Source organism: Ranitomeya variabilis, chromosome 1 (assembly GCF_051348905.1).
Source record: "Ranitomeya variabilis isolate aRanVar5 chromosome 1, aRanVar5.hap1, whole genome shotgun sequence".
Lineage (NCBI taxonomy): Eukaryota > Metazoa > Chordata > Amphibia > Anura > Dendrobatidae > Ranitomeya > Ranitomeya variabilis.
The window spans coordinates 1028331537-1028358406 of NC_135232.1; the positions used below are offsets into that span (position 1 = coordinate 1028331537).

At 43.3% G+C, this 26870-nt stretch overlaps 1 protein-coding gene across 1 annotated transcript in view; it reads left to right on the forward strand.

The window, feature by feature from the left end:
• Positions 1-26870, forward strand: part of CYP4V2 (cytochrome P450 family 4 subfamily V member 2) — a 184876-nt gene that overhangs the window by 23548 nt on the left and 134458 nt on the right. The window contains exon 2 of the mRNA XM_077279636.1: positions 308-420. Coding sequence (XP_077135751.1) covers positions 308-420 — 113 coding nt within the window. The remainder of the gene's footprint in view (positions 1-307; positions 421-26870) is intronic.

A 26870-nucleotide genomic window follows, 5' to 3' on the forward strand; every position in this document is an offset into this window, starting at 1 on the left:
AATCTGCAATATTATAATACAATAAAAGTGAAAAAAAGTGCATTGGAAAATATTTTCCAAGTAAAACTTCAAGACAAGCTTTGTGAATATGGCCAAATATAACACAGGAAGGAAATCTAGGCAAGTTCTGATTGATTCCCTTTTTAGCTACTGTTTCGGTCAGGTAATGTGCATATTTTGTTTTTTAAGAATAAATAGTCCTGAATGACAGTAGAAGGATACAGAGTAATTACTTCATAGAAGTTGTTTCAAGAGCAGGCTGTCTGGGATTTGTTTGCCTCTTATAATAAATGTTTTTTTTTTCCAGATTTCTTTCGGCAAATGATTGAATTCACCGAGACGCTGAGACATCTTCCACTGATCAAACTTTGGCTTGGCCCTGTGCCTTTCTTGATATTGTACCATGCAGAAACCATAGAGGTTAGTAATATTTTGGGTGTATGACTTTTTATTTCCCCTGAAGACGATTTAGGCTGGAATCAGATTTGAGCAATTTGAGAGAAGTTATTTTAAGTCGAACACAGGAGCTGATATATGGCACCGTATTTAAAGAATCCCTCCTCCTCCCATCAAAGTTTTTATCCTCTGAATATATTGCAGTCATCACATTATACAGCACTGTGTACTTACAATTGCACATTTTGCCTTTCTACCCAGCTAATTCTTCTCTATGTAGAAACATGAAGTATCTTTTCCCTGCATGAGTCATCCCTCTCTTCACCTCCTGACCAAGCTGATCCCTCCTCCCCCCTGCCAGGGACTTTTGCTCTGACTTATGTCTCACATAAGGAAAACTGACCTCCTGTTTCTACATAGAGCTTAGAAGGATATAGCTAGTCAGTGTTTAATCATGTGATGTCATAGACCCAATGGAAAAGAGAAGCATTATCTGGGTAGAAAGAAAAAATGAGCAATTGTAAGTACACAGTGCTATATAATATGATGACTGCAATATATTTTTAGAGGATATAAGCTTTTATGGGAGTATTTCTTTCAATCACCCTTGTACCTTGCCAATTATTGCTCCTTATGATGATATTATGGGATTGATTCTTTGTGTTCTGAACTGACACCTGTACTTTGACTTCTCTTCTGATTAACCCTGTAGATGTCTTTCCTGTCCCTTGCCAGTTATTGCATTATACTCTATTTCACCCAGTGTAACAGCAGAGGGTGGTTTGAGCTATTACAAGCTGTAGGTAGAGCGGGTTATATGGTAGCATGCTTCTTACTGATGCTGGTAATCTGAGCAGAGCAACTTGTTTCTGACTGGTATTGGGATAATATAGGCCTAACATGACTGCAATGTTAATCATGTGCTATATTCAGCAGGTTCGGCCTGGTAAACATACAAGTACTTTGAAAAACATTACATATAAATGTTTTCTATTAATATATTTTGCTGCCACATTAAAAAGTTAAATGAAAGATGTGCAGGAGCTGAATTTGCAATTTAACAGTATGGGATTCCATCATGTTGATGGTGAATTTGTTCAGGTGAGGAGTTAACGGGTTATATTTTGCAAAGTTTAAAAGTTTCAAGTTATAACCCATCCACAGGATTAATGACAACCTGCTCATAAGTGAGATCGTAATCAAGGCTCTGAAATTCCTCATCTGTACACCACTGCTCCATTTATTGACTATAAGACAACCAGAGAGAACCCGGTGCTGAGTAGTGGACAACCTCTTTAAACACTCATATTAATAAAATATAAGTTTTATTACGACCAATAATATCAAATTACAAATATAGTACTACCGTGTTTCCCCGAAAGTAAGACAGTGTCCTACATTCTTTTACCACTCAAAAGTCCCACTATGTCTTACTTTCGGGGTATGTCTTATATTGGAAAATTGCGCCGTATATTGCGATTGCGCCGTAAGTAGTGTTGAGCGATACCTTCAGATACTCAAAGGTACCCGATACCAATGCAAGTCAATGGGACACAAGTATCGGAAGGTATCCAGGATGGTTCCCAGGGTCTGAAGGAGAGGAAACTCTCCTTCAGGCCCTGGGATCCATATTCATGTAAAAAATAAAGAATTAAAATAAAAAATATGGATATACTCACCTCTCTCTGTTGCCTTTCCACAGCACAGGTTATGAGGAAGCTGCAGATTATAGTGGGGAGCCTGAAGGACCTGTGATGATGTCAGGAAGAGGGAGGGCTCTGAGCTGCCATGTGACACTCCAGCCCGCCCACTTCTGACATCATCACAGGTCCTGTTTGTGCACAACACTCGGCCTCCAAGCATGGCAGGCAGGTATGCAGCGATCTCCTGGCCCCTGCTGGTGCTGCCTCCTCCCCAGGACACACAAATCTCCCTAGCTGCTGCAGGAATCAGCAGCTGAGGAAGCCATGTGTGTCCCTGCTTAAGTGCAGTATTCATTTGCTGCTCTTGGCTCACCGCTCAGCTGATCGGTGGGCGGGGAGCCGCTAATGAATATTCACTGCACTTAATCATCGGGACCACGTGGTTTCCCAGCTCTGATTCCGGGCTGCGGAAAAATACGGTAATGCAGCAAAAGGTACCGGTACTATGGCTTATATTTTTCCAACGTACAGTTTACTATGTCTTACTTTCGGGGTGCGTCTTACATTAGCCGACCCCACTAAAACCCCCACTACGTCTTACTATCGGGGGGTGTCTTACTATCGGGGAAACACGGTAGCACGTATGCCAAAATAAGGTGTGGAGGAAACAAATAGCCTTGGAGCTACATAGGATTATAGTATCTGCCTTATGAGTCCTTAGTTATTTTTGTATCTTTAGCAGCACCAGGGATGTAATGAATTTCTCTCCTGCTCCTCAGTATACCATTTGTTTCCTCCACACCTTATTTTGGCATACATGCTAGTACTATATTTGTAATTTGATATTATTGGTCATAATAGAACTTATATTTTATTAATATGAGTGTTGGGATGTTTATACTCCTTTCTCTTGTTCAGTATGTATTTTGGAGTGTCCTAATTTGTCCTATAGATTTGGGCAAAAATATTGGGAGAGGCATATTGATCTACTCTCGGCCACAAACGGATTATAGGCTTTGTGAGTTTTGTGTTGAACCTCTTTAAACACCAGTCTCTGAAGCACACACCACTGATAAGATGCCCCTGAATCATTAAGAATCACATGCCATTTAAAGGGAATCTGTCACCTCCTGGGACGTATATGACCTATTAATATGGGCATACAGGTAATAGAATTGTTACACTAGTCCTACCTGTATGCCTCATATTAGCGGTCTTGTTGTTGAGAAATCTTATATTCTGTCTGTATGCTAATGATTTCTTACTGGTGTTCGCTGCCTGTAAGAAATCCCTGCCTCCTGTCCTCATTATAATACTATCCCTTCCTATGCACATCAGTTCTAGCCCCAGAATCCTGCACCTGCACCCTGCACTCCCTCCACAATCTGTACCTTTTCCTCTCTTTTATGGGTACTACATTCAGGAATCTTCTGCACAGGTGCCGGTGAGTCTCTGTGACTTCCATTGTACATGACTATAATGTGCTCTCCCCACTTTCTCCTTACATAGTCATCGCTAGGAACCATGTGTACATACAGTACAGACCAAAAGTTTGGACACATCTTCTTATTAAAAGATTTTTCTGTATTTTCATGACTATAAAAATTGTATATTCACACTGAAGGCATCAAAACTATGAATTAACACATGAGGAATTATATACTATACTAGATGGTGGCCCGATTCTAACGCATCGGGTATTCTAGTATATGTATGCTCACGTAGTATATTGGCCAGCCACGTAGTATATTGGCCAGCCATGTAGTATATTGGCCAGCCACGTAGTATATTGCCCAGTCACGTAGTATATTGCCCAGCCACGTAGTATATTGCCCAGCCACGTAGTATATTGGCCAGCCAAGTAGTATATTGCCCAGCCACAAAGTATATTGCCCAGCCACGTAGTATATTGCCCAGCCACGTAGTATATTGCCCAGCCACTTAGTATATTGCCTAGCGACGTAGTATATTGCCCAGTCACGTAGTATATTGCTGAGTGACATAGTATATTTGCCCAGCCACGTAGTATATTGCCCAGTGACATAGTATATTGTCCAGAGCCACGTAGTATATTGGCCAGTGACGTAGTATACAGCACAGAGCCATGTAGTATATTGCCCAGCCACGTAGTATATTGCCCAGCCACGTAGTATATTGCCCAGCCACGTAGTATATTGCCCAGCCACTTAGTATATTGCCTAGCGACGTAGTATATTGCCCAGTCACGTAGTATATTGCTGAGTGACATAGTATATTTGCCCAGCCACGTAGTATATTGCCCAGTGACATAGTATATTGTCCAGAGCCACGTAGTATATTGGCCAGTGACGTAGTATACAGCACAGAGCCACGTAGTATATTGCCCAGCCACGTAGTATATTGCCCAGCCACGTAGTATATTGCCTAGCGACGTAGTATATTGCCCAGTCATGTAGTATATTGCCCAGCGACGTAGTATATTGCCCAGTTACGTAGTATATTGCCCAGTGACGTAGTATATTGTTCAGAGCCACGTAGTATATTGCCCAGCCACGTAGTATATTGCCCAGCCACTTAGTATATTGCCTAGCGACGTAGTATATTGCCCAGTCATGTAGTATATTGCCCAGTGACGTAGTATATTGCCCAGTTACAGTATATTGCCCAGTGACGTAGTATATTGTTCAGAGCCACGTAGTATATTGCCCAGTTATGTAGTATATTGCCCAGTGACGTAGTATATTGCCCAGTTACGTAGTATATTGTCCAGAGCCACGTAGTATATTGCCCAGTTACGTAGTATATTGGCCAGCCACGTAGTATATTGGCCATCCACGTAGTATATTGGCCAGCCATGTAGTATATTGCCCAGTCACGTAGTATATTGCCCAGCCACGTAGTATATTGCCCAGCCACGTAGTATATTGTCCAGCCACGTAGTTTATTGTCCAGCTACGTAGTATATTGCCCAGCCACGTAGTATATTGGCCAGCCACGTAGTATATTGTCCAGCCACGTAGTATATTGCCCAGCCACGTAGTATATTGGCCAGCCACGTAGTATATTGGCCAGCCACGTAGTATATTGCCCAGCCACAAAGTATATTGCCCAGCCACGTAGTATATTGCCCAGCCACGTAGTATATTGCCCAGCGATGTAGTATATTGCCTAGCGACGTAGTATATTGCCCAGTCACGTAGTATATTGCTGAGTGACATAGTATATTTGCCCAGCCACGTAGTATATTGCCCAGTGACATAGTATATTGTCCAGAGCCACGTAGTATATTGGCCAGTGACGTAGTATACAGCACAGAGCCACGTAGTATATTGCCCAGCGACGTATATTGCCCAGCCACGTAGTATGTTGCCCAGCCACGTAGTATATTGCCCAGCCACGTAGTATATTGCCCAGCCACGTAGTATATTGCCCAGCCACGTAGTATATTGCCCAGCCACTTAGTATATTGCCTAGCGACGTAGTATATTGCCCAGTCACGTAGTATATTGCCCAGCGACGTAGTATATTGCCCAGTTACGTAGTATATTGCCCAGTGACGTAGTATATTGTCCAGAGCCACGTAGTATATTGCCCAGTGACGTAGTATATTGCCCAGTGACGTAGTATATTGCCCAGTGACGTAGTATATTGTCCAGAGCCACGTAGTATATTGCCCAGTTACGTAATATATTGCCCAGTGACGTAGTATATTGTCCAGAGCCACGTAGTGTATTGCCCAGTGACGAAGTATATTGCCCAGTGACGTAGTATATTGCCCAGTGACGTAGTATATTGTCCAGAGCCACGTAGTATATTGCCCAGTGACGTAGTATATTGCCCAGTGACGTAGTATACAGCACAGAACCACTTAGTATATTGCCCAGTGACATAGTATATTGCCCAGTGACGTGGCCCAGTGACGTAGTATATTGCCCAGCCACGTAAGTGACAGGTTAAAAAATAAAAAAATAAACATACTCACCTTCCGATCCGAAGTCCCCTTGTAGTTCCAACATACTCACCATACTTGTAGTTCTGTCGCCTGTGCGCAGTACAGGCTGCAGCTTGCGGTCCCTGGGTGTGCTGACGCCGCGGTCACATGACCGTGATGTCATGGCAGGTCTTGTTCGCGCAGGCGCAGAGGGCCTGTGATGACGCCGCGGTCACATGACCGTGACGTCATGGCAGGTCCTTCTGCCATGCGCTAAGTGGTACCGGAATCTGCCGCTTGCACAGAGCGGTTACCGGAGGGTAGCGAGGAGCGGGAAAGGCAGCGGAAGGTGAGTATATAATGATTTTTTATTTTTTTTAACATTAGATCCTTTTACTGTTGACGCTGCATAGGCTGCATCAATAGTAAATCTTGGTTACACAGGGTTAATAGCGGCGGTAACGGAGTGTGTTACCCGCGGCATAACTCGGTCCGTTACCGCTGCCATTAACCCTGTGTGAGCGGAGGGGTGTATGCGGACGCCGGGCAGTGAGTGCGGGGAGTAAGGAGCGGCCATTTTTTTCCGGACTGTGCGCGTCGCTGATTGGTCGTGGCAGCCATGACAGGCAGCTGCCGAGACCAATCAGTGAACGAATAACCGCGACAGAAGGACAGAAAGACGGAAGTGCCCTTAGACAATTATATAGTAGATACTAATTATATAATTATAACAAAAAAGTGTGAAACAACTGAAAATATGTCTTATATTCTAAGTTCTTCAAAGTAGCCACCTTTTGCTTTGATGACTGCTTTGCCCACTCTTGGCATTCTCTTGATGAGCTTCAAGAGGTAGTCACCGGAAATGGTCTTCCAACAATCTTGAAGGAGTTCCCAGAGATGCTTAGCACTTGTTGGCCCATTTGCCTTCACTCTGCGGTCCAGCTCACACAAACCATCTCGATTGGGTTCAGGTCTGGCGTAGCACCCCATCACTCTCCTTCTTGGTCAAATAGCCCTTACACAGCCTGGAGGTGTGTTTAGGGTCATTGTCCTGTTGAAAAATGAATGATGGTCCAACTAAACGCAAACCGGATGGAATAGCATGCCACTGCAAGATGCTGTGGTAGCCATGCTGGTTCAGTATGCCTTCAATTTTGAATAAATCCCCAACAGTGTCACCAGCAAAGAACCCCCACACCATCACACCTCCTCCTCCATGCTTCACGGTGGGAACCAGGCATGTAGACTCCATCCGTTCACCTTTTCTGCGTCGCAGAAAGACATGGTGGTTGGAACTAAAGATCTCAAATTTGGACTCATCAGACCAAAGCACTGATTTACACTGGTCTAATGTCCATTCCTTGTCTTCTTTAGCCCAAACAAGTTTCTTTTGCTTGTTGCCTATCCTTAGCAGTGGTTTCCTAGCAGCTATTTTACCATGAAGGCCTGCTGCACAAAGTCTCCTCTTAACAGTTGTTGCAGAGATGTGTCTGCTGCTAGAACTCTGTGTGGCATTGACCTGGTCTCTAATCTGAGCTGCTGTTAACCTGCGATTTCTGAGGCTGGTGACTCGGATAAAATTATCCTCAGAAGCAGAGGTGACTCTTGGTCTTCCTTTCCTGGGGCGGTCCTCATGTGAGCCAGTTTCTTTGTAGCGCTTGATGGTTTTTGCAACTGCACTTGGGGACACTTTCGAAGTTTTCCCAACTTTTCGGACTGACTGACCTTCATTTCTTAAAGTAATGATGGCCACTCTTTTTTTTATTTAGCTGCTTTTTTTCTTGCCATAATACAAATTCTAACAGTCTATTCAGTATTCAGCTGTGCATCCACCAGACTTCTGCACAACACAACTGATGGTCCCAACCCCATTTATAAGCCAAGAAATCCCACTTATTAAACCTAACAGGGCACACCTGTGAAGTGAAAACCATTCCCGGTGACTACCTCTTGAAGCTCATCAAGAGTGTGCCAAGAGTGTGCAAAGCAGTAATCAAAGCAAAAGGTGGCTACTTTGAAGAGCCTAGAATATAAGACATAATTTCAGTTGTTTCACACTTTTTTGATAAGTATATAATTCCACATGTGTTAATTCATAGTTTTGATGTCTTCAGTGTGAATGTATAATTTTCATAGTCATGAAAATACAGAAAAATCTTTAAATGAGAAGGTGTGTCCAAACTTTTGGTCTGTACTGTAGCTATGACTATGCAGGGAGGAAGTGGAGAGAGCACTGGATCGGAAGCCGGAGGTCACTGGAGCGGAAGTCGCCAGCACCTGCGCAGAAGATCCCTGAATGAAGTGCCCATGGAAGAGAGAAAAAAGTAAGTATTATGAAGGGAATACAGGGTGCAGATGTGGGATTCCGGCTCCACAACTGACGTGCATGGGAGGTGGGTAGTATTGTAATGAGGACAGGAGGCAGGGGTTTCTTCCAGGCACCTCACGTCCCGGAGCCTGGATGAAATCAATAGAATAAGGAAAGAATATAGGATTTCTCAACAACAAGACAGCTAATACGAGACATACAGGTGGGACTAGTGTACCATTTCTATCACCTCTATGCCCATTTTTAAAGGTCATATACGTCCCAGGGAGTGACAGATTCCCTTTAAATGGCATGTGCTTCTTAATGAATCAGGTGCACCTTATTTCACCATTCATTGAGACTGGGGTGTATAATGATTCAGAGCTTCAGCTTACACCACCTATTATGTGGCTTAATTCATAACAAAAACGAAAGCCACTTTTTTGGGCACATGGAGTCCAATGATAACCCATGCACCTTTTTAGTGTAATCATTCCCTTAGTTAAACAAGTTGGAAAAAGTGTGTAAAACACATCAAAAATATGGTGAGAGTCATGAAAGACAGATTTTTGTTGCAATTTACTCCAGAATTCCGGTGTATGTAGCTTGATAAATATTCCTTGTTGAGTTATAACAGGATCTGTAGACTCACATTTTGCTCATTACGATCTGCGTAACACTCATTTGTAGAGCCATGCAATCCCTTTACACCAGTTCTTTATGGTTACATAAAAGCAGTGGCAAGAGAGAAGCAGAATAATTTCCCATGGGTATACAGTATATAACTAGTGTGTGTTAGAACTTGGCAGAAACACAACTGCACTGGCAGCCAATAGAGAAAAGGTATGGGAGCAGATTCATTAGAGTATTCATCACAGTCTCATTTGATATTTTCCAGTCTTTTTAACACTTTCTGGTTTTGATTTTCGTGGATCGTGTAAAACTGCCTTAACACTAGAAAAGTGTGTATGTCTAGTACAATTATACCAATAATTTGTTGAAGATTTATATCAGGCAGAACAGAACTTTTGAAAAGATGCTAAACTAGTCACTTCATTTACGCTTCTCAGTGGGAACCTGTCACCATTTAAATGCCTTCCTATCTGCAGGCACCAATTTATAGCAGAAGGATTACAACTTTTTGTGAGAAAAGATCCAGTATAACCTGTGCTTTAACCATTTAAACTTCTGCTCTTTCAGGGACTTTGAGTCCAGTGGGCGGTCCCATCAGTGACTGACAGCTATATCCGCATGCACACTATACAGTGGGGCAAAAAAGTATTTAGTCAGTCAGCAATAGTGCAAGTTCCACCACTTAAAAAGATGAGAGTCGTCTGTAATTTACATCATAGGTAGACCTCAACTATGGGAGACAAACTGAGAAAAAAAAATCCAGAAAATCACATTGTCTGTTTTTTGATCATTTTATTTGCATTTTATGGTGGAAAATAAGTATTTGGTCAGAAACAAACAATCAAGATTTCTGGCTCTCACAGACCTGTAACTTCTTCTTTAAGAGTCTCCTCTTTCCTCCACTCATTACCTGTAGTAATGGCACCTGTTTAAACTTGTTATCAGTATAAAAAGACACCTGTGCACACCTGTCATGATTCCCAATGGCAGGGAATTTGTCAACATAACACGGGCAAAAACAGGACGAGCTCTAGGGTGATGGAACCTGAGCTGACCGCGATCCTGAACCTCAACACTCAACTAACAGTAGCCGGGGGACGTTCCTGGGGGGCCCCTAGACGTCTCGCGCCAGCCGGAGATCTAGCTTCCCCTATCAGAAGAATAACAGACCTCACTTGCCTCCAGAGAAATATTCCCACAGAGATAGCAGCCTCCCACGTATAATGACGGTGAAATGAGAGGAAGGCACAAACGTAGTTATGAAAACAGATTCAGCAAAATGAGGCCCGCTTAAGCTAGATAGCAGAGGATACAAAAGGTGAACTGCGCGGTCAGCTGAAAAACCCTTCAAAATACCATCCTGAAATTACTTGAACTCATGTGCCAACTCATGGTACATGAGTGGTAATTTCAGCCCACTAGAGCAACCAGCAGCAGAGAATTACATATCTGCAAGCTGGACTAAAAAACATGAAAGCAATCATGAAACAGGGAAATACAGACTTAGCTTGTCTTGAAGGCCTAGGAGCAGGTAACAGAGACACACACTGATACATTGATAGCCGGCAAGGGAATGACAGGAAAGCCAGGTTAAATAGGAAACACCCAGCCACTGATGGACAGGTGGAAACCAGAGACCGCAACCCACCAAAGTCACCCAGTACCAGTTGTAACCACCAGAGGGAGCCCAAAAACAGAATCCACAACAGTACCCCCCCCCTTGAGGAGGGGTCACCGAACCCTCACGAGAACCCCCAGGGCGATCAGGATGAGCTCTATGGAAGGCGCGGACCAAATCAGTCGCATGAACATCAGAGGCGACCACCCAGGAATTATCCTCCTGACCATAACCCTTCCACTTAACCAAATACTGGAGTTTACATCTGGAAACACGAGAATCCAAGATCTTCTCAACAACATACTCCAATTCTCCCTCCACCAGCACCGGAGCAGGAGGCTCAACCAAAGGAACAACGGGCACCTCATACCTCCGCAATAACGACCGATGGAACACATTATGAATAGCAAACGATGCTGGGAGATCCAAACGAAAAGATACAGGGTTAAGAATCTCCAAGATCTTATAAGGACCGATGACCCGAGGCTTAAACTTGGGAGAAGAGACCTTCATAGGGACAAAACAAGAAGACAACCACACCAAGTCCCCAACACGAAGTCGGGGACCCACGCGGCGACGACGATTAGCAAACTGCTGAGCCTTCTCCTGAGACAACTTCAAATTGTCCACCACCTGATTCCAAATCTGATGTAACCTATCCACCACCACGTCCACTCCAGGACAATCCGAAGGCTCCACCTGACCAGAGGAAAAATGAGGATGAAACCCCGAATTACAAAAGAAAGGAGAAACCAAAGTAGCAGAACTAGCCCGATTATTAAGGGCAAATTCGGCCAGTGGCACAAAAGGCAACCCAGTCATCTTGATCAGCAGAAACAAAACATCTTAAATAAGTTTCCAAGGTCTGATTAGTTCGCTCCGTCTGGCCATTCGTCTGAGGATGGAATGCAGACGAGAAAGACAAATTAATGCCCATCTTAGCACAAAACGTCCGCCAAAATCTAGACACAAACTGGGATCCCCTGTCCGAAACGATATTCTCCGGAATCCCATGCAAACGAACCACGTTCTGAAAAAACAAAGGGACCAACTCAGAGGAGGAAGGCAACTTAGGCAAGGGCACCAAATGAACCATCTTAGAAAAGCGGTCACACACAACCCAGATAACGGACATTTTCTGTGAGACAGGGAGATCTGAAATAAAATCCATGGAAATGTGCGTCCAAGGCCTCTTCGGAATAGGCAAGGATAACAACAACCCACTGGCCCGAGAACAGCAAGGCTTAGCCCGAGCACACACTTCACAAGACTGCACGAAGGTGCGCACATCCCTTGACAAGGAAGGCCACCAAAAAGACCTGGCCACCAAGTCTCTAGTACCAAATATTCCAGGATGACCAGCCAACACAGAAGAATGGACCTCGGAGATGACTCTACTGGTCCAATCATCCGGAACAAACAGTCTTTCTGGTGGACACCGATCAGGTCTATCCGCCTGAAACTCCTGCAATGCACGTCGCAAGTCTGGGGAGACGGCGGACAATATTACCCCATCCCTAAGGATGCCAGTAGGCCCAGAGTCTCCAGGAGAGTCAGGCACAAAACTCCTGGAAAGAGCATCTGCCTTCACATTCTTTGAACCTGGCAAGTATGAAACCACAAAATTGAAACGAGAAAAAAACAACGACCAACGAGCCTGTCTAGGATTCAAACGTCTGGCAGACTCAAGGTAAATCAGATTTTTGTGATCAGTCAAGACCACCACACGATGTCTAGCACCCTCAAGCCAATGACGCCACTCCTCAAATGCCCACTTCATGGCCAAAAGCTCCCGATTACCCACATCATAATTGCGCTCGGCGGGCGAGAATTTTCTAGAAAAGAACGCACATGGCTTCATCACCGAGCCATCGGAACTTCTCTGTGACAAAACCGCCCCCGCTCCAATCTCGGAAGCATCAACCTCAACTTGAAAAGGAAGTGAAACATCTGGTTGACATAACACAGGAGCAGAAGAAAACCGGCGCTTAAGTTCCTGAAAGGCCTCCACAGCCGCAGGAGACCAATCAGCAACATCAGCACCCTTTTTAGTCAAATCAGTCAAAGGTTTAACAACACTGGAAAAATTAGAAATGAACCGACGATAAAAATTAGCAAAACCCAAGAACTTCTGAAGACTCTTAACAGATGTAGGTTGTGTCCAGTCACAAATCGCCTGAACCTTGACGGAATCCATCTCAATAGTAGAAGGAGAAAAAATGTACCCCAAAAAAGAAATCTTCTGGACTCCGAAGAGACATTTTGAGCCCTTCACAAACAGAGAATTGGCCCGCAGAACTTGAAACACCTTCCTGACCTGTAGAACATGAGACTCCCAGTCATCAGAAAACACCAAAATATCATCCAAATACACAATCATAAACGTATCCAGATATTCACGGAAAATATTGTGCATAAAGGACTGAAAGACTGAAGGAGCATTAGAAAGTCCAAAAGGCATTACCAAATACTCAAAATGGCCCTCAGGCGTATTAAATGCGGTTTTCCACTCATCACCCTGCTTTATCCGCACAAGATTATACGCACCGCGAAGATCTATCTTAGTGAACCACCTAGCCCCCTTAATGCGAGCAAACAAATCAGTCAATAATGGCAATGGATACTGATATTTGACTGTAATCTTATTCAGAAGGCGATAATCTATACAAGGCCTCAGGGAACCATCTTTTTTAGCCACGAAAAAAAAACCTGCTCCCAGAGGGGACGAAGATGGACGAATATGTCCCTTTTCCAAGGACTCCTTAATATAATTCCGCATATCAGTATGCTCTGGCACTGACAGATTAAATAAACGACCCTTAGGGAACTTACTGCCAGGAATTAATTCTATAGCACAGTCACAATCCCTATGAGGAGGGAGCGAATTGAGCTTAGGCTCCTCAAAAACATCCTGATAGTCAGACAAAAACGCAGTGACCTCAGAAGGAGTAGATGAAGCAATTGAAATCAGAGGTGCATCATCATGAACCCCCTGACATCCCCAGCTTAACACAGACATTGTTTTCCAATCCAGGACTGGATTATGAGTTTGTAACCATGGCAGACCAAGCACTAGTACATCATGTAAATTATACAGTACAAGGAAGCGAATCACCTCCTGATGAACGGGAGTCATGCGCATGGTCACTTGTGTCCAGTACTGTGGTTTATTCATAGCCAATGGTGTAGAGTCAATTCCCTTCAAAGGAATAGGAACTTCCAGAGGCTCCAGACTAAAACCGCAGCGTTTGGCAAAAGACCAACCCATAAGACTCAGGGCAGCGCCCGAGTCCACATAGGCATCGACGGAAATGGATGACAGTGAACAAATCAGAGTTACAGACAAAATGAACTTAGACTGCAGAGTACTAACGGCAAAAGATTTATCAACCTTTTTTGTGCGTTTAGAGCATGCTGATATAACATGAGCTGAATCACCACAATAAAAACACAATCCATTTTTCCGCCTATAATTTTGCCGTTCACTTCTGGACTGAATTCTATCACATTGCATAGTCTCAGGTGCCTGTTCAGAAGACACCGCCAACTGGTGCACAGGTTTGCGCTCCCGTAAACGCCGATCAATCTGAATGGCCATAGTCATAGACTCATTCAGACCTGTAGGCGCAGGGAACCCCACCATAATATCCTTAATGGCCTCAGAAAGACCATCTCTGAGGTTTGCAGCCAGGGCGCACTCATTCCACTGAGTAAGCACCGACCATTTCCGAAATTTTTGACAATATACTTCCGCTTCATCATGCCCCTGAGAGAGGGCCAATAAAGCCTTTTCAGCCTGAATCTCCAGGTTAGGTTCCTCATAGAGCAATCCCAGTGCCAGAAAAAACGCATCCACACTGAGCAATGCAGGATCCCCTGGTGCCAATGCAAATGCCCAATTCTGAGGGTCGCCCCGCAGGAAAGATATTACAATCTTGACCTGCTGAGCAGGGTCTCCAGAGGAGCGAGATTTCAAAGAAAGAAACAATTTACAATTGTTCCTGAAATTCAGGAAGGTAGATCTATCTCCAGAAAAAAACTCTGGAATAGGAATTCTAGGTTCAGACATAGGAGTGTGAACAACAAAATCCTGTATATTTTGAACTCTTACAGCAAGATTATTCAGGCTGGAAGCCAAACTCTGGACATCCATGTTAAACAGCTAAGGTCAGAGCCATTCAAGGGTTAAGAGGAGGTAAGAAGCAGCTAGACAGCAATTAAGGGCTAGGCAGCAAAACTCTGAGGGGGAAAAAAAAATAAATTTCCCTTCAACACTTCTTTTTCTCCTGCTTCAGCCCAAACAATTAACACTTTGTGGGCCGGCTATACTGTCATGATTCCCAATGGCAGGGAATTTGTCAACATAACATGGGCAAAAACAGGATGAGCTCTAGGGTGATGGAACCTGAGCTGACCGCGATCCTGAACCTCAACACTCAACTAACAGTAGCCAGGGGACGTTCCTGGGGGGCCCCTAGACGTCTCGCGCCAGCCGGAGATCTAGCTTCCCCTATCAGAAGAATAACAGACCTCACTTGCCTCCAGAGAAATATTCCCACAGAGATAGCAGCCTCCAACATATAATGACGGTGAAATGAGAGGAAGGCACAAACGTAGTTATGAAAACAGATTCAGCAAAATGAGGCCCGCTTAAGCTAGATAGCAGAGGATACAAAAGGTGAACTGCGCGGTCAGCTGAAAAACCCTTCAAAATACCATCCTGAAATTACTTGAACTCATGTGCCAACTCATGGTACATGAGTGGTAATTTCAGCCCACTAGAGCAACCAGCAGCAGAGAATTACATATCTGCAAGCTGGACTAAAAAACATGAAAGCAATCATGAAACAGGGAAATACAGACTTAGCTTGTCTTGAAGGCCTAGGAGCAGGTAACAGAGACACACACTGATACATTGATAGCCGGCAAGGGAATGACAGGAAAGCCAGGTTAAATAGGAAACACCCAGCCACTGATGGACAGGTGGAAACCAGAGACCGCAACCCACCAAAGTCACCCAGTACCAGTTGTAACCACCAGAGGGAGCCCAAAAACAGAATCCACAACACACACCCTCAAACAGTCTGACTCCAAACTCCACTATGGTGAAGACCAAAGAGCTGTCAAAGGACACCAGAAATAAAATTGTAGCCCTGCACCAGGCTGGGAAGACTGAATCTGCAATAGCCAACCAGCTTGGAGTGAAGAAATCAACAGTGGGAGCAATAATTAGAAAATGGAAGACATACAAGACCACTGATAATCTCCCTCGATCTGGGGCTCCACGCAAAATCCCACCCCGTGGGGTTAGAATGATCACAAGAACGGTGAGCAAAAATCCCAGAACCCCGTGGGGGGACCTAGTGAATGAACTGCAGAGAGCTGGGACCAATGTAACAAGGCCTACCATAAGTAACACACTACGCCACCATGGACTCAGATCCTGCAGTGCCAGACGTGTCCCACTGCTTAAGCCAGTACATGTCCGGGCCCGTCTAAAGTTTGCTAAAGAGCATTTCGATGATCCAGAGGAGTTTTGGGAGAATGTCCTATGGTCTGATGAAGCCAAACTGGAACTGTTTGGTAGAAACACAACTTGTCGTGTTTGGAGGAAAAAGAATACTGAGTTGCATCCATAAAACACCATACCTACTGTAAAGCATGGTGGTGGAAACATCATGCTTTGGGGCTGTTTCTCTGCAAAGGGGCCAGGACGACTGATCCGGGTACATGAAAGAATGAATGGGGCCATGTATCGTGAGATTTTGAGTGCAAACCTCCTTCCATCAGCAAGGGCATTGAAGATGAAACGTGTCTGGGTCTTTCAACATGACAATGATCCAAAGCACACCGCCAGGGCAATGAAGGAGTGGCTTCGTAAGAAGCATTTCAAGGTCCTGGAGTGGCCTAGCCAGTCTCCAGATCTCAACCCTATAGAAAACCTTTGAAGGGAGTTGAAAGTCCGTGTTGCCAAGCGAAAAGCCAAAAACATCACTGCTCTAGAGGAGATCTGCATGGAGGAATGGGCCAACATACCAACAACAGTGTGTGGCAACCTTGTGAAGACTTACAGAAAACGTTTGACCTCTGTCATTGCCAACAAAGGATGTATTACAAAGTATTGAGATGAAATTTTGTTTCTGGCCAAATACTTATTTTCCACCATAAAATGCAAATAAAATGATAAAAAAACAGACAATGTGATTTTCTGGATTTTTTTTCTCAGTTTGTCTCCCATAGTTGAGGTCTACCTATGATGTAAATTACAGACGCCTCTCATCTTTTTAAGTGGTGGAACTTGCACTATTGCTGACTGACTAAATACTTTTTTGCCCCACTGTATATATATGCTATATATAAGAGTGCAGGCCCCAACCACGGATCTCCGCGCTGACGATCTGGCCAATTACTTCAAAGAAAAAATTGACCACATTCGACAGGAAATCATTTCCCAATCTCTTCATACCATGCACTGTCCTCCCTCCCCCACTGCATCTAGTTCACTCTCTGACTTTGAACCAGTTACAGAAGAAGAAGTAATCAGGCTCCTTGCATCTTCTCGCCCAATCACTTGCACCAGTGACCCCATTCTGTCACATCTCCTCCAGTCCCTTTCTCTGGCTGTCACCTCTCACCTAACAAAAATATTCAACCTTTCTCTCACTTCCAAGACTTTTCCATCCTCATTTAAGCATGCCATCATACATCCATTACTTAAAAATCCATCCCTTGATCAAAACTGTGCTGCTAATTATAGACCTGTCTCTAATCTTCCCTTCATCTCTAAACTCCTCGAACGCCTGGTCCACTCCTGTCTTACCCGCTATCTCTCAGATAACTCTCTTCTCGACCCTCTTCAATCTGGTTTCCGCTCTTTACACTCCACTGAAACTGCCCTCACCAAAGTCTCTAATGACCTACTAACAGCTAAATCTAATGGTCACTACTCCATGCTAATTCTCTTGGATCTCTCCGCAGCATTCGACACTGTGGATCATCGGCTCCTCCTCACTATGCTCCGCTCCATCGGCCTCAACGACACCGTTCTCTCCTGATTCTCCTATCTCTCTGACCGCTCTTTCACTGTATCTTTTGCTGGTTCCTCCTCCTCTCACCTTCCCCTTACTGTTGGGGTTCCTCAAGGATCAGTCCTAGGCCCCCTTCTCTTCTCTTTGTATACTGCCCCTATTGGACAAACAATCAGTAGATTTGGTTTCCAGTACCATCTCTATGCTGACGACACCCAATTATACACTTCTTCTCCTTTTATCACGCCAACCTTTATAGAAAACACCAGTGATTGTCTTACTGCTGTCTCTAACATCATGTCCTCCCTCTATCTGAAACTGAACCTGTCAAAAACTGAACTCCTCATGTTTTCTCCCTCTATTAACCTACCTTTGCCTGACATTACCATCTCCGTGTGCGGTTCCACCGTTACTCCAAAGCAACCTGCCCGCTGCCTTGAGGTCATACTTGACTCTGAGCTTTCATTCACCCCCCACATCCGATCACTGGCTCGCTCTTCTTATCTGCATCTCAAAAACATTTCTAGACTTCGCCCTTTTCTTACTTTCGACTCTGCAAAACCTCTTACTGTTTCACTTATTCATTCTAGTCTGGACTATTGTAACTCTCTTACTAATCGGCCTCCCTCTTACCAAACTCTCCCTGCTCCAATCTGTCCTGAATGCTGCAGCCAGGATCATATTCCTCACCAACCATTACACCGATGCTTCTACCCTGTGCCAGTCATTACACTGGCTACCCATCCATTCCAGAATCCAGTACAAAACTACTACCCTCATCCACAAAGCACTCCATGGCTCAGCACCACCCTACATCTCCTCCCTGGTCTCAGCCTACCCGTGCTCTCCGCTCCGCTAATGACCTCAGGTTAGCATCCTCAATAATCAGAACCTCCCACTCCCGTCTCCAAGACTTTACACGTGCTGCGCCGATTTTTTGGAATGCACTACCTAGGTTAATACGATTAATCCCCAATCCCCACAGTTTTAAGCGTGCCCTAAAAACTCATTTGTTCAGATTGGCCTACCGCCTCAACGCATTAACCTAACTATCCCTGTGTGGCCCATTAAAAAAAAAAACATAATCAGGTTCCTCGCATCATGTTCTCATACACTTTATGCAGTTAATAGCCCTCTGTGTCTGTACTGCTACATACTTAGGCAGTTAACTGGGTCATGCAACTTTACATGAACACCCGAGCCTTACACTATGGCTGGTCCAAATAACTAAAGCAATTGTTACCATCCACCTCTCGTGTCTCCCCTTTTTCCTCATAGATTGTAAGCTTGCGAGCAGGTCCCTCATTCCTCTTGGTATCTATTTTGAACTGTGATTTCCGTTATGCTGTAATGTCTATTGTCTGTACAAGTCCCCTCTATAATTTGTAAAGCGTTGCGGAATATGTTGGCGCTATATAAATAAAATTATTATTATTATTTATTATCTGCATACAAAGAAAGCTGTCTGAAAATCCTGGAAATAGAAGTTTAAATGATGAAAACAGGTTATACTGAATCTTTTTTCATATAATTTTTTATCAATCTACTCAGCTCCCCCTGCTCTATAACAGACTACCCTTATGACAGAGACTAAACTGCTTCTTCTCGCAGCACGGGAGAGTGCTCAGGTCAGGCTGGAGGCTCAGCCATGCCACTGCTCTGAACTGACAATCATCAAGAGCACACCGTTCCTCTGCCTCCCGGCTTTCTGCCTGCCTGGTGGCGGTGCGCTCCTGAAGATAGAAGACAACCCCTCTAACATATCAACTACTGCAGACTTCTCTCTTGTGAAAGGTGGTATGTCTGTGCAGGGCTTCAGCCTCTGCATGTAAAAAAGAATACCACCACAATTCTGATGACCATCACCATCAGAAACACTAAGAGATCCAGAAAATGTATAAATTTTATTGATAATACTTTAAAATTTAACAATAGCGTCAAAAAATAAAATAGCAGAAATGTCTCACACTGAGAGATGCCACATAATAAATGCAAATTAAATATTCTATAAAATGTGTGAGTGTAACCAGGTATTCCTGCCTAAAGACAGGATCTACAGTTAGGTCCATATATATTTGGACAGAGACAACATTTTTCTAATTTTGGTTATAGACATTACCACAATGAATTTTAAACAAAACAATTCAGATGCAGTTGAAGTTTAGACTTTCAGCTTTCATTTGAGGGTATCCACATTAAAATTGGATGAAGGGTTTAGGAGTGTCGGCTCCTTAACATGTGCCACCCTGTTTGTAAAGGGACCAAAAGTAATTGGACAGATTCAATAATTTTAAATAAAATGTTCATTTTTAGTACTTGGTTGAAAACCCTTTGTTGTCAATGACTGCCTGAAGTCTTGAACTCATGGACATCACCAGACGCTGTGTTTACTCCTTTTTGATGCTCTGCCAGGCCTTCACTACGTTGGTTTTCAGTTTCTGTTTGTTTGTGGGCCTTTCTGTCTGAAGTTTAGTCTTTTACAAGTGAAATGCATGATCAATTGGGTTGAGATCAGGTGACTGACTTGGCCATTCAAGAATATTCCACTTGTTTGCTCTAATTCCTGGGTTGCTTTGGCTTTATGCTTTGGGTCATTGTCCATCTGTAGTATGAAACAATGACCAATCAGTTGGGCTGCATTTGGCTGGATCTGAGCACACAGTATGTCTCTGAATACCTCAGAATTCATTCGGCTGCTTCTGTCCTGTGTCACATCATCAATAAATACTAGTGACCCAGTGCCACTGGCAGCCATGCATGCCCAAGCCATCACACCGCCTCCGCCGTGTTTTACAGATGATGTGGTATGCTTCGGATCATGAGCTGTAACACGTCTTTGCCATACTTTTTTCTTTCCATCATTCTGGTAGAGGTTGATCTTGGTGTTATCTGTCCAAAGAATGTTCTTCCAGAACGGTGCTGGCTTTTTTAGATGTTTTTTAGCAAAGTCCAGTCTAGCCTTTTTATTCTTGATGCTTATGAGTGGCTTGCACCTTGCAGTGAACCCTCTGTATTTACTTTCATGCAGTCTTCTCTTTATGGTAGATTTGGATATTGATACGCCGACCTCCTGGAGAGTGTTGTTCACTTGGTTGGCTGTTGTGAAGGGATTTCTCTTCACCATGGAGATTATTCTGCGATCATCCACCACTGTTGTCTTCCATGGGCGCCCAGGTCTTTTTGCATTGAAGAGTTCACCAGTGCTTTCTTTCTTTCTCAGGATGTACCAAACTGTAGATTTTGCCACTCCTAATATTGTAGCAATTTCTCGGATGGCTTTTTTCTGTTTTCACAGCTTAAGGATGGCTTGTTTCACCTGCATGGAGAGCTCCTTTGACCACATGTTTACTTCACAGCAAAACCTTCCAAATGCAAGCACCACACCTCAAATCAACTCCAGGCCTTTTATCTGCTTAATTGAGAATGACATAACAAAGGGATTGCCCACACCTGTCCATGAAATAGACTTGGGGTCAATTGTCCAATTACTTTTGGTCCCTTTAAAAACAGGGTGGCACATGTTAAGGAGCTGAAACTCCTAAACCCTTCATCAAATTTTAATGTGGACACCCTCAAATGAAAGCTGAAAGTCTGAACTTCAACTGCATCTGAATTGTTTTGTTTAAAATTCATTGTCGTAATGTCTATAACCAAAATTAGAAAAATGTTGTCTCTGTCCAAATATATATGGACCTAACTGTATATATATATATATATATATATATATATATATATATATATATATATATACCATTAATAAATCCCAGCTGGTACAAGCAGTCCCCAAATGCTGAATGAGCAAAGAGAGCTAACGGTGAGGAGAGAAAGACAGTGCAGCCAAAACATCAGATATATATACAGTGGGGCAAAAAAGTATTTAGTCAGTCAGCAATAGTGCAAGTTCCACCACTTAAAAAGATGAGAGGCGTCTGTAATTTACATCATAGGTAGACCTCAACTATGGGAGACAAACTGAGAAAAAAAAATCCAGAAAATCACATTGTCTGTTTTTTTATCATTTTATTTGCATATTATGGTGGAAAATAAGTATTTGGTCAGAAACAAACAATCAAGATTTCTGGCTCTCACAGACCTGTAACTTCTTCTTTAAGAGTCTCCTCTTTCCTCCACTCATTACCTGTAGTAATGGCACCTGTTTAAACTTGTTATCAGTATAAAAAGACACCTGTGCACACCCTCAAACAGTCTGACTCCAAACTCCACTATGGTGAAGACCAAAGAGCTGTCAAAGGACACCAGAAACAAAATTGTAGCCCTGCACCAGGCTGGGAAGACTGAATCTGCAATAGCCAACCAGCTTGGAGTGAAGAAATCAACAGTGGGAGCAATAATTAGAAAATGGAAGACATTCAAGACCACTGATAATCTCCCTCGATCTGGGGCTCCACGCAAAATCCCACCCCGTGGGGTCAGAATGATCACAAGAACGGTGAGCAAAAATCCAAGAACCACGCGGGGGGACCTAGTGAATGAACTGCAGAGAGCTGGGACCAATGTAACAAGGCCTACCATAAGTAACACACTACGCCACCATGGACTCAGATCCTGCAGTGCCAGACGTGTCCCACTGCTTAAGCCAGTACATGTCTGGGCCCGTCTGAAGTTTGCTAGAGAGCATTTGGATGATCCAGAGGAGTTTTGGGAGAATGTCCTATGGTGTGATGAAACCAAACTGGAACTGTTTGGTAGAAACACAACTTGTCGTGTTTGGAGGAAAAAGAATACTGAGTTGCATCCATCAAACTCCATACCTACTGTAAAGCATGGTGGTGGAAACATCATCCTTTGGGGCTGTTTCTCTGCAAAGGGGCCAGGACGACTGATCCGGGTACATGAAAGAATGAATGGGGCCATGTATCGTGAGATTTTGAGTGCAAACCTCCTTCCATCAGCAAGGGCATTGAAGATGAAACGTGTCTGGGTCTTTCAACATGACAATGATCCAAAGCACACCGCCAGGGCAACGAAGGAGTGGCTTCGTAAGAAGCATTTCAAGGTCCTGGAGTGGCCTAGCCAGTCTCCAGATCTCAACCCTATAGAAAACCTTTGGAGGGAGTTGAAAGTCCGTGTTGCCCAGCGAAAAGCCAAAAACATCACTGCTCTAGAGGAGATCTGCATGGAGGAATGGGCCAACATACCAACAACAGTGTGTGGCAACCTTGTGAAGACTTACAGAAAACGTTTGACCTCTGTCATTGCCAACAAAGGATGTATTACAAAGTATTGAGATGAAATTTTGTTTCTGACCAAATACTTATTTTCCACCAGAATATGCAAATAAAATGATAAAAAAACAGACAATGTGATTTTCTGAATTTTTTTTTCTCAGTTTGTCTCCCATAGTTGAGGTCTACCTATGATGTAAATTACAGACGCCTCTCATCTTTTTAAGTGGTGGAACTTGCACTATTGCTGACTGACTAAATACTTTTTTGCCCCACTGTATATATAAATACCTGGAATACAACAGAATGGTGACTCCCCAACCCTGAAACTTGAAATAGATCACTCTGTAATGACTCTATATAATATATGAGTTTCACTTTTTGTATTGAACAATTGAAATAAATTAATTTTTTGATTATGTTCTAATTTTGTGAGAAGCACCTGTATATACCAAAGAAATGTACTCCAGACCATGGAATAGTTTATGGGTGAGAAATTTAATACCAATAAGGGTATATGCACACGTTGAGTCAAATTGTTGCACCCTTTCTGCATCTCTTGGCAGGAAAAACCTAGCTCCAAAAACGCACGTTTTTGCTGCGTTTTTGGTGTTTCTTTTGCTTGTGTTTTTGGTTGATTTGAGTAAAGTGAATGGTGAAAAATGCAGGACAAAAACTCACAGAGAATTGACATGCTGTAGATTATTTTCTACATCAAATCTGCAAGTCAAAAATACTTAAAGTGTGCATGACACATTAGGTTTCTCATTCACTTTGCTGTCATCAGGTTTTGTCACAAATCTACGCCAAAAAAAAAGCTATAAAAACTAACCAAATCTGTAACATGTGCACACAGCATAAAACAAGTTGTTGGAGGCTTATATAGCAGTGAACTGTACCAAAGAAGATGTAATACCCTATGTGTGAGCAATATAATGCTGAAAAAGTTTGAACAAGGTTTTGGAGCCTTTTATAGCAACAAAATGTACCCTATGGGTGATCTATATGATACCAACAAATGTCAAAGTTGCTTGAGGCTTATACTGTATATGAATGAAATATACTCTAGACCGAGGAATATTTAATGGGTGATCAATGTAATAATGATAAAATTTTGAAAATGTTTTTGGAGGGTTATATATCAGCGAACTGTACCCAAGAACACGTAATACTGTATGTCTGAGAGATGTACCCCAGCAAAAATTTGAAACTTTTTATTTTCAGTCTTGCATATCCCAAAAATGTATCCCAGAACATGGAATAGTGTATGGGCAAGAAATGTGAAGAAACAGGCCACATTTTCAAATGCTTTTCTCTACTGTTATATACCGCAAAAATGTGACATAACGCATGCAATACTGTATGGATGAGTAATCTAATCCTGAACTATTTTTTTACACTGTTTTACATTTTACATACCATCATAATGCAACAATAACCATGTTAAACTGTATGGATGAGTTATTGAATTCATAACTACATTTTTACCGAAAATATTTAGAAAGTGTAGTTGATGTACTCATACAGTTAGTATACAGTGCCTGTCTCCTGTCTCTTATGACCCCACTGGAGGCACTAAATACCTGCTCAGACAAGACACTAGTGGCAGGGCAGCATGACACCTCCAAGGCATAGAGGAACAGTTCATGCCAGATGCCCAGCTTTGAGACCCAGTAGTTAAAAGTTGCAGCCAAATTAGTGAGTATGCTGGTTTGGTCAACCAGGTATTGCTTGACTATCTTTAAAAACATTTCCTTTCTTGTCAAAAATACCTGGTTATCAGGCCAGCGCCTTTTCTGGGGTGGCTGGGGATAGATGTTTTTAGCCAGGGGGGCCAATAACCATGGTCCCTCTCTAGGTTATTAATATCTGCCCTCAGTCAGTGGCTTTCCCTCTCTGGCGGAGAAAATTGCACGGGAGCCCACGCCAGTTTTTTCCGTGAATTAGCCCTTTAATTTAACACCTAGAGCTCCCAAATTTTGCACACACACAATACTAACATTATAAGTGAGGGATATATAAAAATCTAACGGATATGCAATGGTTTATTGTATGTAAACCATGTCTCATATCCTGTCGGGTTCGGTAAGGATTTACCAAAAGCCGACAATTGAATTACCGGCTTTTTTGCTATCTAGCGCTGTATTAAATACAAATCTAATATATAAAGCTGAATGTGTCTGTGTGTGTATATATGTATGTATGTATGTGTGTATGTCCGGGATTGGCATCTGCACCGTCGCAGCTAGAGCCACAAAATTTTGCACAGTCACACGCCTGGACCCCGAGAGCGTCATAGGCTATGTTGTGAGGCAAAATTTTAACCCCGCACATTCAAATTCACGAAACAATTTAGCCCCTATCTACATAATGGGGAAAAAGTGAAAGGAAAAGTGTTGGAGGCAAATTGACAGCTGCCAGATGTGAACAAGGGGGACTTAAAGAATGAGAGCGATGGCGTCAAAGAATATATACCGTACAGTTGCTAAGGTGGGGCCCCGACATGGGATACTCACAATACACAGGGATATGAACACACAAACAAAATGTGCCACACACTACCACGTGCTTGAACACATATACCACCCTCTGCACACATTTCGCCACACATACACCAACCTCGCCACATAAAAGTTGAAACACAAAAGTCGCCACACGCAAAATTAGCCACATGCAAAACTCGCCACATGCAAAACTAGGCTCACTCAAAACTCACCACACGTGCAAAACTCACCTCATGGAAAACTCACCACACGCAAAATTTGCACACGTGGAAAAATTGCCACATGCACAAAAGTTGCAACACATGCAAAAGTTGTCTCACACAAAACTTGCACATACTCAAAAAGCACCACACATAAAACTCGCCATGCACAAAACTCACCATGCGCAAAACCTGCTGCACACAACTTGCTACACTAACCTGTCACATGCAACTCGACACACAAAAAGTTGCTACACACATGTCGCCACACAGAACTCATCTCACAAAAGTCGCTACATGCATGTCGCCACACGCAACTCAACACACACAACTTGACACATGAAACTCGCCCTAAAACACACACAAGTCTGGTATTATCCTTCAAAAATAAAAATCTGATTAATAAGCAGACAAACTACAGGAGCAACAAATGTACCATATAGGAAATACGGCAGCTGTCAGTCACATGACCTGTCTATTATGTGTATATGTGTATGTGTGAGCTAATACATGCTGCCAGGGGGGAGGGCTTCCTGCTGGCTGGGGATTTATCAGGCTGCCAATAGCAACCAATCACAGCTCAACTTCTATTTTGCTACAGTTAATTAATCTGAGCTCTAATTGGTTAATATAGGCAACAAAGGACATTCTTAGTATAACAAAGCTTGTGTGAGGTAATAGCATGTCAGTTAGGGTGTGTTGGTGGAAAGGCTGATGTCAGTCACATTACCCCTATGTGAGAGGATATAGAAACTGCCAGTTACAGACTATTTTTACCACAATAATGCCTCATAAGAAAAGGAATTCCATTGCACGAATGTCAGCTGATGCGAAAAGAAAAGCTGTATTACGGGCCAATGAAAAATGTGAAGACCGAGAAACAAGGCTGACAAACATGAGAACAGCAGCTGCTTCCTTAAGAGCCAGTGAACTTTCTGAGGAGAGGGAAGTGAGGCTTGCAGACATGAAAACAAGAGCTGGTTCCTCAAGGGCCAATGAACTTTCTGAGGAGAGGGAAGCGAGGCTTGCAGACATGAAAACAAGAGCTGCTTCCTCAAGAGCCAATGAACTTTCTGAGGAAGGGGAAGCGAGGCTTGCAGACATGAAAACAAGAGCTGCTTCCTCAAGGGCCAATTAACTTTCTGAGGAGAGGGAAGTGAGGCTTGCAGACATGAAAACATGAGCTGCTTCCTCAAGAGCCAATGAACTTTCTGAGGAGAGGGAAGCAAGGCTTGCTGACATGAAAACAAGAGCTGCTTCCTCAAGGGCCAATGAACTTTCTGAGGAGAGGGAAGTGAGGCTTGCAGACATGAAAACAAGAGCTGCTTCCTCAAGAGCCAATGAACTTTCTGAGGAAGGGGAAGCGAGGCTTGCAGACATGAAAACAAGAGCTGCTTCCTCAAGGGCCAATGAACTTTCTGAGGAGAGGGAAGCAAGGCTTGCT